Raw genomic sequence first — 14,582 nt, 5'->3', positions numbered from 1 at the left:
CCGTATCCCCCACTCCTGGGCTCTTCATGTAGATCTGAGAAGTATAAGCAATATGGTAATAATCCCAATTTGCCCTCTGATAGACTGGGAGGGGTGGATTTTTGCCTTAACGCTTATACAGTAGCCAATCCGATCAGATCTACACAAATGCCTAGGGGTTGGGAAAAGGGGGGCTAGGGACAAGGGGTTGATTTTGGAATAGGCCACCTGATTACATACAAAATAGACAGTCAGTCAGTCACCCAGAGGTCAGCCAATGAAAGAGTAAATTATCAAATTTCGCCAAAATAAACACAATCCACCTCAGGAGAGCTAAGGTTCGGGCACACTGGCTAAATCCAGGTGAGTATTTTAACTTCCCATTACTGCTTTTCAACCTGAGCACATCAGATAATGCTGGCCGATGTTAATCTAAGTAGCCCCCTCCATTAAAGTGCTATTGTCTCTCTCTCCCTCTCTCTCCCTCTCCCTCTCTCTCCCTCTCCCTCCCTCCCTCCCTCCCTCCCTCCCTCCCTCCCTCCCTCCCTCCCTCCCTCCCTCCCTCCCTCCCTCCTAGCTTCTCGCTCGCAGTGTTATGCTTTATCCCTCGCTCTCCTGCTGAATATTAACAATGTTTATGCTAATGTGCTTACAGCGGCTGAGGTCGAGCAGGCCCCTCCTCTGAATGGTAATCCGACTCCTCATTTGCATATCCGCTTAAGTGTCAGATTCCCCCACAACCCCTAAATCACAGCAGAGGGGTGTGCGTATGTTTATGTGAGTGTGTGTAGAGGCTTCATACGGGGGTCGGTAGCCATTATCAATGCGGTCGAACCTCACGGTCCGTACGCATACGGTCACATAACAATCAAAATCTGTTTTGATTGGTAGGTCAGAAGAGGTTCGCTGAGTAAAATGAAACGTAATAGGACAGTGGCGAGCCATGTGTTGAAAACATATGGCATGCCAAGTGATGTGTTTTAATCGTTAGTGAACTTACATCTTTCATAGTGTATTCCTAGTACAGTAGTTTACAGTTAGTGGTTCAAAGGTGATTATGATGAAGGCCACAAACAAGAGTTTATGATTGTAAGATGATACAATAGAAATTGTAAGCTTACTATGGCTTGTTGATATTTACTCAAATCCAAGTACGTTTTATATGACTGAACCTGAACCGGATTACCGAGAAAATATCAGGGTTGAAAAACATCAATATTCTAATGGCGATATACAGCATTGAACAGTTGGGCAGCATGTATTAGTTAAGAGTCATAACGGCTGTACGATAAGATGTCATGAGGATTGCCATCTAAAAAGGTGAACCTTCACCGGTTCATTTTTAATAGGCTAACATTTTTAGCAACATGCTCGAGAAACTGAACCTCACTTAAAATATCACTTCAGGGGACAAATAGTTTATATGACCTTCAACGTATAGCACAACCCAATGTTTACTCCATCAGTGACCTTAAAGTATGCGTACAGTAACATCGATATTCATCCAGAAAAATGCCATTGTTTACCAAAAAAAACAACACAACAACTTGTACTTGTTTAAAACAGCTTCGTCACCGAAAACAGATTAGGTTGAAAGACTCTGCGATTGCGATTCCGTATTGCTTCCGGAACACATAGTAACACTGCAGCGTATGTTGTTCTCTGGGCCAAACTATTCTCATCAGCTGGACAGGGCAGGGACATTAGTGACTCATATTAGTTGACTTGCCTGCCAACAACAACTTAATGTCAAAACTAGACTTGAGCTGATTCCCAGCTCCCATGCTCAGTGTTTATTTTGCTGCTGTGTCTGGGGTTTGGTAACTCAACAACAAACATTAAATACACATCCATAAACAAATGTAATTGCAGACCCATCAACATGGTTTCTGTCTGAAATATTTCATAATGTATTGCATCCCTGAATATTTATTTACATGTTCTAAATATAAAAGGTAGTAGATAAAAAAAGGCTACCTGATTTTCTTTCCTATACAAGCCAATATATCGTCCTAGTATTGAATAGTGGTTGGCATGATTCAACAGCCATACACTTACTAATATAACTGACTGCTAGGAAAATGGCATACCTGTGCTGAAAAGATAACCCGCCAAAAAATGAGCCCATCAAATGGGCCCCTATGGGCCCTGGTCAAAAGTATTGCACTATGAAGGAAATATGGCATCATTTAGGATGCATAACAAGTCCAACACAGCTATTCAGCTATTTTCATTTGATGGAGTCCAGGTTGCTCGTTTAAAAAGTCACATTTTCTACTTCCTGTTTTGGAACAACATAGGATGGTATAACATTGTTACTTAAAGTACCAGTCAAAAGTTTGGACAAACCTACTCATTGCAGGGTTTGTCTTTATTTGTAATATTTTCTACATTGTAGAATAACCGTGAAGACATCAAAACTGTGAAACAACACATATGGAATAATGTAGTAACCAACAAAGTGTTAAACAAATCAAAATATATTTTATATTTGAGATTCTTCAAAGTAGCCACCGTTTGCCTTGATGACAGCTTCGCACACTCTTGGCATTCTCCCAACTAGCTTCATGAGGTAGTCACCTGGAATGCATTTCAGTTAACAGGTGTGCCTTGTTAAAAGTTAATTTGTAGAATTTCTTTCCTTCTTAATGCGTTTGAACCAATCAGTTGTGTGGTTACAAGGTAGGGTTGGTATACAGAAGATAGCCCTATTTGGCAAAAGACCACGCCCATAATATGCCAACAGCTCAAATAAGCAAAGAGAAATGACAATCCATCATTACTTTAAGACATGAAGGTCAGTCATTACGGAAAATTTCAAGAAAGTTTCTTTTAAGTGCAGTCGCAAAAACCATCAGGCGCTATGATGAAACTGGCTTTCATGAGGACCGCCACAGGAAAGGAAGACCCAGAGTTACCTCTGCTGCAGAGGATAAGTTCATTTATCAGCCTCAGAATTTGCTGCCAAATAATTGCTTCACAGAGTTCAAGTAACAGACACATCTCAACATCAACTGTTTAGAGGAGACTGCGTGAATCAGGCCTTCATGGTCGAATTGCTGCAAAGAAACCACTACTAAAGGACCAATAAGAAGAAGAGACTTGCTTGAGCCAAAAAATACGAGCACTGGTGAAAATCTGTCCTTTGGTCTGATGAGTCCAAATTTGACGTTTTTGGTTATAACCGCCGTGTCTTTGTGAGAAGCAGAGTAGGTGAACGGATGATCTTCACATGTGTGAGATCATGGAGGAGGAGGTGTGATGGTGTGGCGGTGCTTTGCTGGTGACATTGTCAGTGATTTATTTAGAATTCAAGGCACACATAACCAACATTGGTTCCACAGCATTCTGCAGCAATACGCCATCCCATCAGGTTTGCGCATAGCGGGACTATCATTTGTTTTTCAACAGGACAATGATCCAACACACCTCCAGGCTGCGTAAGGGCTATTTGACCAAGAAGGAGATTGATGGAATGCTGCATCAGATGACCTGGCCTCCACAATCACACAACCTCAACCCAATTGAGATGGGAGAGATGGGAGATGGCAGAGTGAAGGAAAGGCAGCCAACAAGTGCTCAGCCTATGTGGGAACTCCTTCAAGACTGTTGGAAAAGCATTCCTTATGAAGCTGGTTGAGAGAATGCCAAGAGTGTGCAAAGCTGTCATCAAGGCAAAGTGTGGCTACTTTGAAGAATCTCAAATATAAATAAATGTTTAACTGTTTAACACTTTTTTGGTTACTACATTATTCCATATGCATTATTTCATAGTTTTGAGGTCTTCGCTAGTATTCTACATGGTAGAAAATAGTACAAATAATGAAAAACCCTTGAATGAATCGGTGGGTCCAAACATTTGACTGGTATTGTATTTTGCATATGGATATTCTGGTGATCCTGCATTGTATAGTCCTGTATGGTCCTGTTTCTGCTGGTATTTACCTGATATTTACTCAGAAATGTATGGTTAAAGGTGGTGCGTTCTGTTACTTATTTCTACATAGTATCACCTGGTACCATTTTTAACAAATACCAGGGAAATAACTGAATGAAAACAGAATTAGCAATATAATTGTTATCTTCGCTGCAGTTCAATGATAGGGCCAATTGAACAGACTTTGGGACAACATCAAGTCAGCCAGGCACCAGTTGAATAATCAAAGGATTCACTCTGCTATTTGTTGTTGTGGATATTGTGGAGGACTCTTCCAAAGGCAGGATACCAAACACTAACAAGACTTTGGCTATGTTCCAAATGGCACCCTAGTTCTTATACAGTGCACTACTTTTGACCAGGGCACACAGACCTCTGGTCCAAAAATAGTGCACTATAGGGTATAGGGGTGCCATTTGGAATGCAAACTTGGTGTCTGCAATGTTTTTCTCAGACTACATAGCCAAGAATAGTTTTAAGGTAGATTGAATCCACCGTTTCCCGCACACTTTCATTACAGCCGGATGACATTTACAACATGCATAGAATTTTCCGTTTTGATAGCCATGCACTTAATGTATAATTAATTACAATATAATTTCTGTAGGCCAATGGAACATCTGGATGGGAACCAAACATGGAGAGGTTCCGTATTGAATTCCTATCAGATATAGGCAACCATTGCCAATATGTACAGCGTTAACAATGCCCAGGTAACAATAGTGAAGATTCAATCTGTTCACATGGATCATTCTATTTCAAAAACAAATGACATTCAAGGCCAAGTAATACTGAGATGATTATCATGAATAAAGTCCTTTTAGTTTTCATGAACAACCAAAACATGTTCTGCCTCTTTTTTTGGTGGCGGTTGAGAGAATCAAAATAATAATTCCATCGTAAAAATGAATGAAAACGAAATGCTATTAACCACCAGCATGGCTGGAAGGATGGCTATAATGGCAGTAAATTGGTGGAGTGTATGGTCGGTTGCTGGGAGTTGTTGCCGGCATGGTATCTGCGGTACAGGAGTGGAAGTCCACAAGGGTTTGGACTACTCCTGTTGAATAATGAATGAATGTTGTGCCATGGCATCTCTGCAACATTGCCTTGGTCTTGTACTGTACTGTAATAACTTCAAATCTACTGTACAGTACAGTAGAGTACTGCATTGTACTGATCTATACTTCACTACTCTACTTTATTGTACTATACTGAACTATGCTGATCAAATTTGTGAAACAGGCGTGTATGATCGGTTCAGATTTGGAAGGACCAGACTTCAATGTCCGTGGACGTCTGGTGTCGGTCGGTGCTCATTGGGTAAGAGGGCTGGATACAGTAAAAGGAAAGAGAGGGGCCTCATGGGTAGGTGTCAGTAAGATCCGGGAGAGTTACATTAACTGGAGAGAGGAGGGGGGGGGGGGTTGCCCATTCTGTTTCACACTCTTGCTATGACCACAACGCGACAGAAAGAGAAAGAACACAGTTATGAGCAGAACATAACAGTTTGCCACTGGAAAGGAGGACCAACTGTGGTTTGCGACAACTATTTACTCCCATTGTAGCCAGTTCAGTTGCAGTCATTCTGTTACAGGTTTTTAGGTCGTTCTGTTACCGATTTGGTAACATAATTATGTATTTAATCACTTAATAAATCATAAACCAAACTGTTATCAGTAAGAACACTATAACTACATTCATTGGTAGGTCTACCTTTACTTGTTACTTCTGTGAACTTTCATTATCCTCCCTCCTCATGAGGGAGAGAAATGAGAAAATACAGTATCTTAAAGACGTGGGTTTTTGATAACAGAATGACAAGACACTCAGCAATATTACAAAAAGGCAAATCATTTCTGTAAAACTAAATATAAAATGTTGATATTAGTGGGCAGTGTTGATATTATTGTTTTTTGAGGTATTTCTAATACCTTTTAAGACTTTTTCTGCTAGATGTTTTCTAAGAGCTTTTTTTTTTTCATACGTTTGACGAAAAATCTAAGCCTTTGCTTCTTCAACATTTTTAGGATGGAAAATGGTTGAAAAAAATGTATATATGCCTACAAGGTTGCAAGTTCAAATCCCCGAGCTGACTAGGTACAAATCTGTCGTTCTGCCCCTGAACAGGCAGTTAACCCACTGTTCCTAGGCCGTCATTGAAAATAAGAATTTGTTCTTAACTGACTTGCCTAGTTAAATAAAGGTAAAATAAAATAAAATAAATTTATCAAAAGCGTTCATTTGATATACGAAATTTGATGTGCTCCTATGAACTTCACATGTTGGTGCTTATGGGGCTTTTTGCCCTATATCATTTTTTGGGGGGGGGGGGGGGGGGGGGAATTACTGTGCCATAACAAAAATAAAACCTCACAGAAGTTCATCTTAAATGGTATTTTAAAACAGCACTGTTTACTGCAATTGTTCCTCATCGGCAAACATCCCATGTGTGATTTTTTAAAAAACAAATTAATCAAATTGATAAAAAACAACTATCTCGAAATACTTGCCTGTAACCATCAATCTGTATCAATCTGCCATGTTCAATACTTGAGAATGCTATTGACTGACCCAATCAGAAACCCAAGGTCACACACCTGATAGTCAAGTTACATCCTTCTTACATGTTCTGAAACACTGTTCTTTTTCCTGAATGCACTTGAATAGATTTTTTGACAGATAAAGAAAGACAACTGACTTACCTGACAAACTAAAATAACAAACTTTTGTTGTTACTAATGATTTATAATTGTTTGTGTTCCAGGCTGGTATTTCAAACAAAGTATCTTACAATGGCAATGAAACCAAAACTTACTGAACTGAACACATTTCCTTGCTCAGTCCTGTTTAACATGATCGCATATCCAAACAATGAACCATTCTTCTTGAAAATATATATATTTTTGTCAAATGTTCTGTCCTTTAACCATGCAATTTAGGAGGAAAAACAACTCCACTTAATAAAGGCTATGACATACTGTACTTGGAAGGTTAGGCACATGTGCAACATGAACACATCTGTACTTACAAATGTGACCACTTTCCAGGTTAAACCACTGAGCCGACCCAAACACACATACATTTATCCCTGAAAACAAACATCCTAACACCTTCAAATAACGAGGCAACCCCGTTCTTTGCCTGAACCCTGTGCCGTTACATAGGGTCCTATACTGTGCAGAACTCACCTCAGTACGAGATTGTAGTCGTTTGTTCATCTCGTAGATCCTATACTCGGGTTGGACCATGTAGGGCGAGTGCCTTCTGTAGAAGGGTCCGAATGGGGAGGAATAGAACGGGTCGTGGGGAGGGTTCGACATGTTGAGTTCTTGCCGCGGTTACAAGCTGCAGAGCGCAATATCAACATCCACGCAACGCACATGGAGTGCGACGCTCTTAACGACGCCGTGGAACCAGCCGCTATACAAGGCTGAGCTACTCTGCACGTTGGGCTGACTAGTTCGCTGCTATAGCGGGGAGGTGACGGTGGGGAGGGGGGAAAGGGAAGGGGGTCTGAAAGGCAGGGTAGGAGGGAGGGAGCGAGCGAGCGAATGTTCATTGGACGGGTTTGAGAGCTGCATGGCTCCAGTATAAGGGTCGTTACCTGCTTCTATCATTGTTTTGGAGTCGACCCAAGTTGTATTCAGCAGTTTTTGTTTTCGGGGACATCTTCTTTGTTACCAGTATTTTCAAGCCCTTATAAAGCCATGTCTGATTTAGAGCAGTTCATTTAATAATTGCACACTGCACATCCAACAAATTCCCTTCACTGACAATGTAACCCGAAGAGTTGTTCAACCTAAACTGCAAATACATATCTCGATTAAGTAGGCAAACATGATAACTGAATAACCCACAATAGATGGAATATGTGCAAAACGAAAATGCATCTTACATGCAACTGTGGATGACACACCAACGGCCTAGTAATGCAACAGCAATACAACAGACCAAATAAGCAACTGCTTCTGTGTCTAAAGAAACGGTCAGTTTGATATGCAGCCCTGTGTTATGACGTTTCGTTGATTGCATTGCTATCAATAATACTCAACCTGTACAGAATTTCAACAAACCCATAAGAATAACATGACTATACTTATTTGAATGGTCTACTGAGACTTCTGTCAAGTCGGCCAAAATGTCAACGTCATAAATAACAATAATGATCTGTTGATTGTTCCTCATCCAGACTATGAAGCCTATGTCCCCCTTGAATACTCAACTCAGTGTGATCAAGTATACACCCTTCACTGCACTGATTTCCCAACTAGATTACTTTAAGATTTTGTTCTTCTCTGATTAAAACACACTGTTTCGCAATAAAGGTCTGTCTAAAGCAGCTTTAGCAGTCTGTAGGGTAGCACCATGGTGTAGCTGGAGAACAGCCATGGAAGTCCGGTGTCGGTCAGTAAATTAGAAGAGGTGGTAGTTGTCGAGAGAGAGAGAGAGAGAGAGAGAGAGAGAGAGAGAGAGAGAGAGAGAGAGAGAGAGAGAGAGAGAGAGAGAGAGAGAGAGAGAGAGAGAGAGAGAGAGAGAGAGAGAGAGAGAGAGAGAGAGAGAGAGAGAGAGAGAGAGAGAGAGAGAGAGAGAGAGAGAGAGAGAGAGAGAGAGAGAGAGAGAGAGAGAGAGAGAGAGAGAGAGAGAGAGAGAGAGAGAGAGAAGAGAGAGAGAGGAGAGAGAGAGAGAGAGAGAGAGAGAGAGAGAGAGAGAGAGAGAGAGAGAGGAGAGAGAGAGAGAGAGAGAGAGAGAGAGAGAGAGAGAGAGAGAGAGAGAGACTTTTTTCACAGTCTTGCCTACTGCCAGTGGAAGGGAGGACAGTAGCAGGTGACCCAATTGTGATTTGTGACTAACTATGATTTCCCATTGTAATTCAATTGCAGTAATTCCACTACAGATTTGGTAACAGAATTCCAAGTTTTAATCACTTAATAATTCATAAAGAAACTTGATATCAGTAAAAACACTATAACTAATTGGTAGGTCTAACTTGACTTAATACTTCTGTGAACTTTCATTATACTCCCTCCTCATGAGAAAGAGACATTAGAAAATATCTGAAAGATATGTGGGTTTTTGGTAATGGAATTACAAGGTACAAGGCAATGTTTCTTAAACTTACAGAAGGAAAATAATTGACACAGAACTAAATATTTTCCATATTTTTTGACCAGAAATCAAAGCCCTTGCTTATTCACAATTTTTATCATGGAAACATTTATATAAGTCTAAAAAAATATAGACTCTTAGCTTTCATTTGACAACCAATTGGATATGCTCCTCTGAACTTCACATGTTGGTGCTCATGGGTCCTTTTAAATGGAAATGCCCAGCAACATCATACCAAATACAGAGACGGACAGAGAGGCGGAGCTACAGAGGGACAGACAGACAGAGAGAAAAACAGACAGACAGGCTGGCAGGCCAGCAGGGAGATAGACAGACATGCTGACCTACCGACCATCATCCATTGCCCAAGATGGATGAATTCATTAATTGCATTGATAAGTCAGATGGCCGTCTAAGTCCGAGCAGTCTGAATCCATCCAGATAAAAGTTGTAATCCAAATGCCTCAGGCATCAAGTTGAATAATTAAAAAAAGTTATACAAATCTATTAATATACCCTCAATTATAAACTACATTTTTTTCTCTCTCATCTAACAGGATTTGGTATCGCCTAAAGCGCAAACCATTGAAGTGTGGTTACAGTATATTGAATTGAGCGACCAACAGATTCCACTATTTACTATGTTCTCGCAGATTGCGATAACCGTATATGTGGGGGACTAGGAGAGAGAATCTACATGGTTTTAAGCCTCTTAATTGCGAATGGTGTAGGAGACGAAGAAGAGGAGACAAGAGAGAGAGGCGCCTCAGTTGGAAAATGCCAAGGTGAGCGTGACAAAACACTTCTGGATGAAAATCGAAATGGGTCAGGACACATATACTGTAGATAGACACTCTCCTTCGCTGGGTTCCCTTCTTAGCGTTACTATGGTAACATACCCTACTGCACAAAGTATAGCAAAAGCAGCCTCACCACAGGTTCGCACCTGAACGCACCACTGCTGTTCTGTTCCTGTTGAGAAGAACAAAGCTTTTTCAGAACCTTACACTAACTCATTTACTATCATATAACAGAGGATGATGGAATACAGGATCATCTCTATTTCAGATGTTGCAAGTTTTGTCTTTTGCATCATGTAAAGTGCTGTTTTCCGTTTGAATTTCAGAAGCAGTTGTGTTTTGAAACGCATATTGATTGTGTTTGTTATAAGTGCGACAGAAGTTGGAATGCAATTCACCATTTTACTTGTTAAGGGCAACATTTGGGTACCTAGAAAGATGGGAGTCACTGATCGAACATTTGTGAAAGAGCCCTAAAAGTAGGCCCCTTAGGAAGAGTACGTCTACAGATGATTTTAAAGAAAGGGAATTTTGATCCAATTGCTCAGATCTGCACATGTGCCTAGGGGCTAGGGATAGTTTCTGGACTAGAGTGGTGGTTGAGAGCAATGAGGGAGAGTGGATGAACGGCCTGGACGAGGACTAGGGAACTAGAAGGAGAGCATTGAGACAAGCCGACGGTGGCCTCCAATTCCGAGCCCACAAATGTTTTTCGAAATATGGATGGAGTATACCACGGATGCCGGAGCAGCACTAAGTTCTATGGCAGAATCTCATTACCATTCTAATAGCTTGCAGCTTAATTTGCATTTTGCCGTGAGTGATTTCTCCCCCCTTCCTCGCCGCTGGATGGAATAATAAAGAAGAAAAAAAACACCCAGAAAACTTTGAAGCACCATATTTTATTTCATTATTTAAGTTAAACAAATTGTAATTGAAAAGCGCTTTTCAATTATGCTTTTTGCTCATACTTGGAGACAAATGAGTATTGGGAACATGTTGAGCAATTACGGAAAGACACACAAAACCACAAACTAATATTTGCACATCCTGATTATGAATATCTCCAAATAGATTAATTCAGTAAGTTTAGCCTTTTATTCATATTTCAAAACATAAGGTTAATGCAGTCTGGATTGATAAAATAACTTTTGCTACTTAACATAAGGACTACTTGATAGGGGCACTGCCTGAAGTGCATGACCTAGTGCATGAGTCAGATTATGTCAACAACAGCAGTTAGAACATTTTATTAAAAGGAAATACATAACGTTACCATTCTGAGATTATTCTTGAGCATTATCGTTTATGTAGATCCTATAACCTTTTGGGCCCAGGGACACAGAGGACTGACTGCTCATTTTTTAAATTATTATTATTTTTTTTTTTACAATTAATTTAATTTCTCACTTGTATTTATAAGTCTCACCAAACATGTAAAGTATTCAAGGTACTTTGACAGAATGAGATATAGGCCTACTACTTAAAAAAACACATTTGTTATTTGCGGTCAGCCTTTTGTAGTTGTGTGTGTTTTCTTTTAATTTAGTATTTCGAAAGAGTGAGTTGTATCTCCCTAGTGGTTCAGCTAGGAAAGAGTTAATATTTTCAACCAGCTCTAACACATATACATGTAAGCACACAAACACACACATACACCCCCCACAACCCACCACCTCCACCACCACCCTTGATCACACACACACACGCACGCACGCACGCACACACACACACACACACACACACACACACACGCACACCCCACCCCCACACACACAAACCCATAACTCTTTGCTCACCCACCACCGAACACTCACCACCACCCCTCCACCCCCAAACTCTCGCTGCTCTCTCCTCTCTCCCCTTCCCTCTCCTTCCTCTCTCTGCACTCTCTCCTCCCTCCCCCCTCAGGTCAGTTAATAAGCGAGCCTGTGCCTGAGCCCGAGCCTGGCTGTCTGGAGGACATGCAGAGCAATGTCTCCTGGGAATTGGCTCATGCAGAATGCTGCTCCGCTGAGAGAATGGAATTTTACCCTCACTAGACTCCCAGTTTCACCGCTCAGTAGGAAACCTGACACACACACACACAGGTTCTCCTCCCGTTTTCCTCCCATGTGTGTATTTGTGAAGACATCACTGCTTTCCCGTAAGTAGAGCGCCCAACATTTTAGAACACCCATTATATCCCCTCACAATCATTAAAGCTTTGTCATTAAACTTCCTCGTTAAACTAATGAACATGCTAGATGTTTGGGGACTTGTGATGGTGTTGCAAACTGCATCCATTTCAGCTTTGCTAACACGAAACGTACCCAGAGTCAAAAGCTACAGTCTATACCATTCTAGCAGTTCATGTGTAAGAGGCAAGAATACATCTACAACAGTGCTTTTCCACATGTGTGCATCAAGTTTAAGTGTTAAGAAATTAACTTTACTCCTTAAACCCACAGCTCCACCTATTGGTGCCTTGTATTAAAGTGAAAGGCAACGGGGAAGGACGTGAGCACGAGAGTGACCGCTCTGGTCTGGGCGTGTGTGAAGGTGTTAATCACAGACATGCATGCACGGATGCAGGGATACACACACACACACACACATACATGCACAAGCACGCACGCACGCGCACACACACACCACACACCACACACCACACACCACACACCACACACCACACACACACACACACACACACATATATATATAAGAACTATAACAGCTCAATATAACTATCACAACAAACACTCACTGTGTAGGGATGACATAAAATATACAGTGCCTTGCGAAAGTATTCGGCCCCCTTGAACTTTGCAACCTTTTGCCACATTTCAGGCTTCAAACATAAAGATATAAAACTGCATTTTTTTGTGAAGAATCAACAACAAGTGGGACACAATCATGACATATTTTTTAACCATTCTATTGTAGATTTTACTTTATGTTTTGGATCATTGTCTTGTTGGAAGACAAATCTCCGTCCCAGTCTCAGGTCTTTTGCAGACTCAATCAGGTTTTCTTCCAGATTCCAGGTCCTGTATTTGGCTCCATCCATCTTCCCATCAATTTTAACCATCTTCCCTGTCCCTGCTGAAGAAAAGCAGGCCCAAACCATGATGCTGCCACCACCATGTTTGACAGTGGGGATGATGTGTTCAGTGTGATGAGCTGTGTTGCTTTTACGCCAAACATAACGTTTTGCATTGTTGCCAAAAAGTTCAATTTTGGTTTCATCTGACCAGAGCACCTTCTTCCACATGTTTGGTGTGTCTCCCAGGTGGCGTGTGGCAAACTTTAAACAACACTTTTTTATGGATATCTTTAAGAAATGGCTTTCTTCTTGCCACTCTTCCATAAAGGCCAGATTTGTGCAATATACGACTGATTGTTGTCCTATGGACAGAGTCTCCCACCTCAGCTGTAGATCTCTGCAGTTCATCCAGAGTGATCATGGGCCTCTTGGCTGCATCTCTGATCAGTCTTCTCCTTGTACGAGCTGAAAGTTTAGAGGGACGGCCAGGTCTTGGTAGATTTGCAGTGGTCTGATACTCCTTCCATTTCAATATTATCGCTTGCACAGTGCTCCTTGGGATGTTTAAAGCTTGGGAAATATTTTTGTATCCAAATCCAGCTTTAAACTTCTTCACAACAGTATCTCGGACCTGCCTGGTGTGTTCCTTGTTCTTCATGATGCTCTCTGCGCTTTTAACGGACCTCTGAGACTATCACAGTGCAGGTGCATTTATACGGAGACTTGATTACACACAGGTGGATTGTATTTATCATCATTAGTCATTTAGGTCAACATTGGATCATTCAGAGATCCTGGTGTGTTCCTTGTTCCTTGTTCTTCATGATGCTCTCTGCGCTTTTAACGGACCTCTGAGACTATCACAGTGCAGGTGCATTTATACGGAGACTTGATTACACACAGGTGGATTGTATTTATCATCATTAGTCATTTAGGTCAACATTGGATCATTCAGAGATCCTCACTGAACTTCTGGAGAGAGTTTGCTGCACTGAAAGTAAAGGGGCTGAATAATTTTGCACGCCCAATTTTTCAGTTTTGGATTTGTTAAAAAAGTTTGAAATATCCAATAAATGTCGTTCCACTTCATGATTGTGTCCCACTTGTTGTTGATTCTTCACAAAAAAATACAGTTTTATATCTTTATGTTTGAAGCCTGAAATGTGGCAAAAGGTCGCAAAGTTCAAGGGGGCCGAATACTTTCGCAAGGCACTGTACATTGAGTGTACAGAACATTTCCAAGACAGATTAACCAGGTAAATCCAGGAGGAAGCTATGATCCCTTATTGATGTCACTTGTTAAATCCACTTCAATCAATGTAGATGAAGGGGAGGAGACAGGTTAAATGATTTGTAAGCATTGAAACAATTGAGACATTGATTGTGTACGTGTTACATTCGGAGGGTGAATGGACAAGGCAAAGTATTTCAAGTGCATTAGAACAGGGTAGGATAGAGTAGGTGCCAGGCGCACCGGTTTGAGAGTGTCAAGAACTGCAACAATGCTGGGTGTTTCACGCTCAACAGTTTCCCGCGTGTGTGGGGGGTTGCAGCTCAATGTTAGGAAGGTGTTCCTAATGTTTTGTACACTCCGTGTAAGTTCTAAGATTGTACTGTCTATTCCCACAGAAACATCATTACAGTATGGTATATGAACTCATACACAGTGGACCAAATAGGAATGATTGACAAGCCGTTCCAGTACTGTTTCGGCTCCAATCCCAATTCACTA

General features: G+C 41.1%; 1 protein-coding gene across 7 annotated transcripts in view; it reads right to left on the bottom strand.

Annotated features, from left to right (window-relative positions):
• The window catches only part of LOC110505141 (LIM domain-binding protein 2), an 83,644-nt gene extending 76,237 nt beyond the window's left edge, over positions 1–7,407 (bottom strand). For 6 of the 7 annotated variants that reach the window (XM_036969922.2, XM_036969923.2, XM_090219825.1 and 3 more), the window contains exon 1: positions 7,108–7,407. In XM_036969922.2, coding sequence (XP_036825817.1) covers positions 7,108–7,239 — 132 coding nt within the window. In that variant the 5' untranslated portion in view covers positions 7,240–7,407. The remainder of the gene's footprint in view (positions 1–7,107) is intronic. The other variant, XM_036969924.2, reaches the window with a different exon arrangement.
• Between the last annotated feature and the right edge of the window lie 7,175 nt (positions 7,408–14,582).

The sequence above is a fragment of the Oncorhynchus mykiss genome, chromosome 25, assembly GCF_057628025.1.
Source record: "Oncorhynchus mykiss isolate SJ-2025 chromosome 25, ASM5762802v1, whole genome shotgun sequence".
Taxonomy (NCBI): Eukaryota; Metazoa; Chordata; class Actinopteri; order Salmoniformes; family Salmonidae; genus Oncorhynchus; species Oncorhynchus mykiss.
The sequence above is the reverse complement of the archived record's forward strand: the minus strand, read 5'-3'. Positions and strand labels throughout refer to the sequence as shown.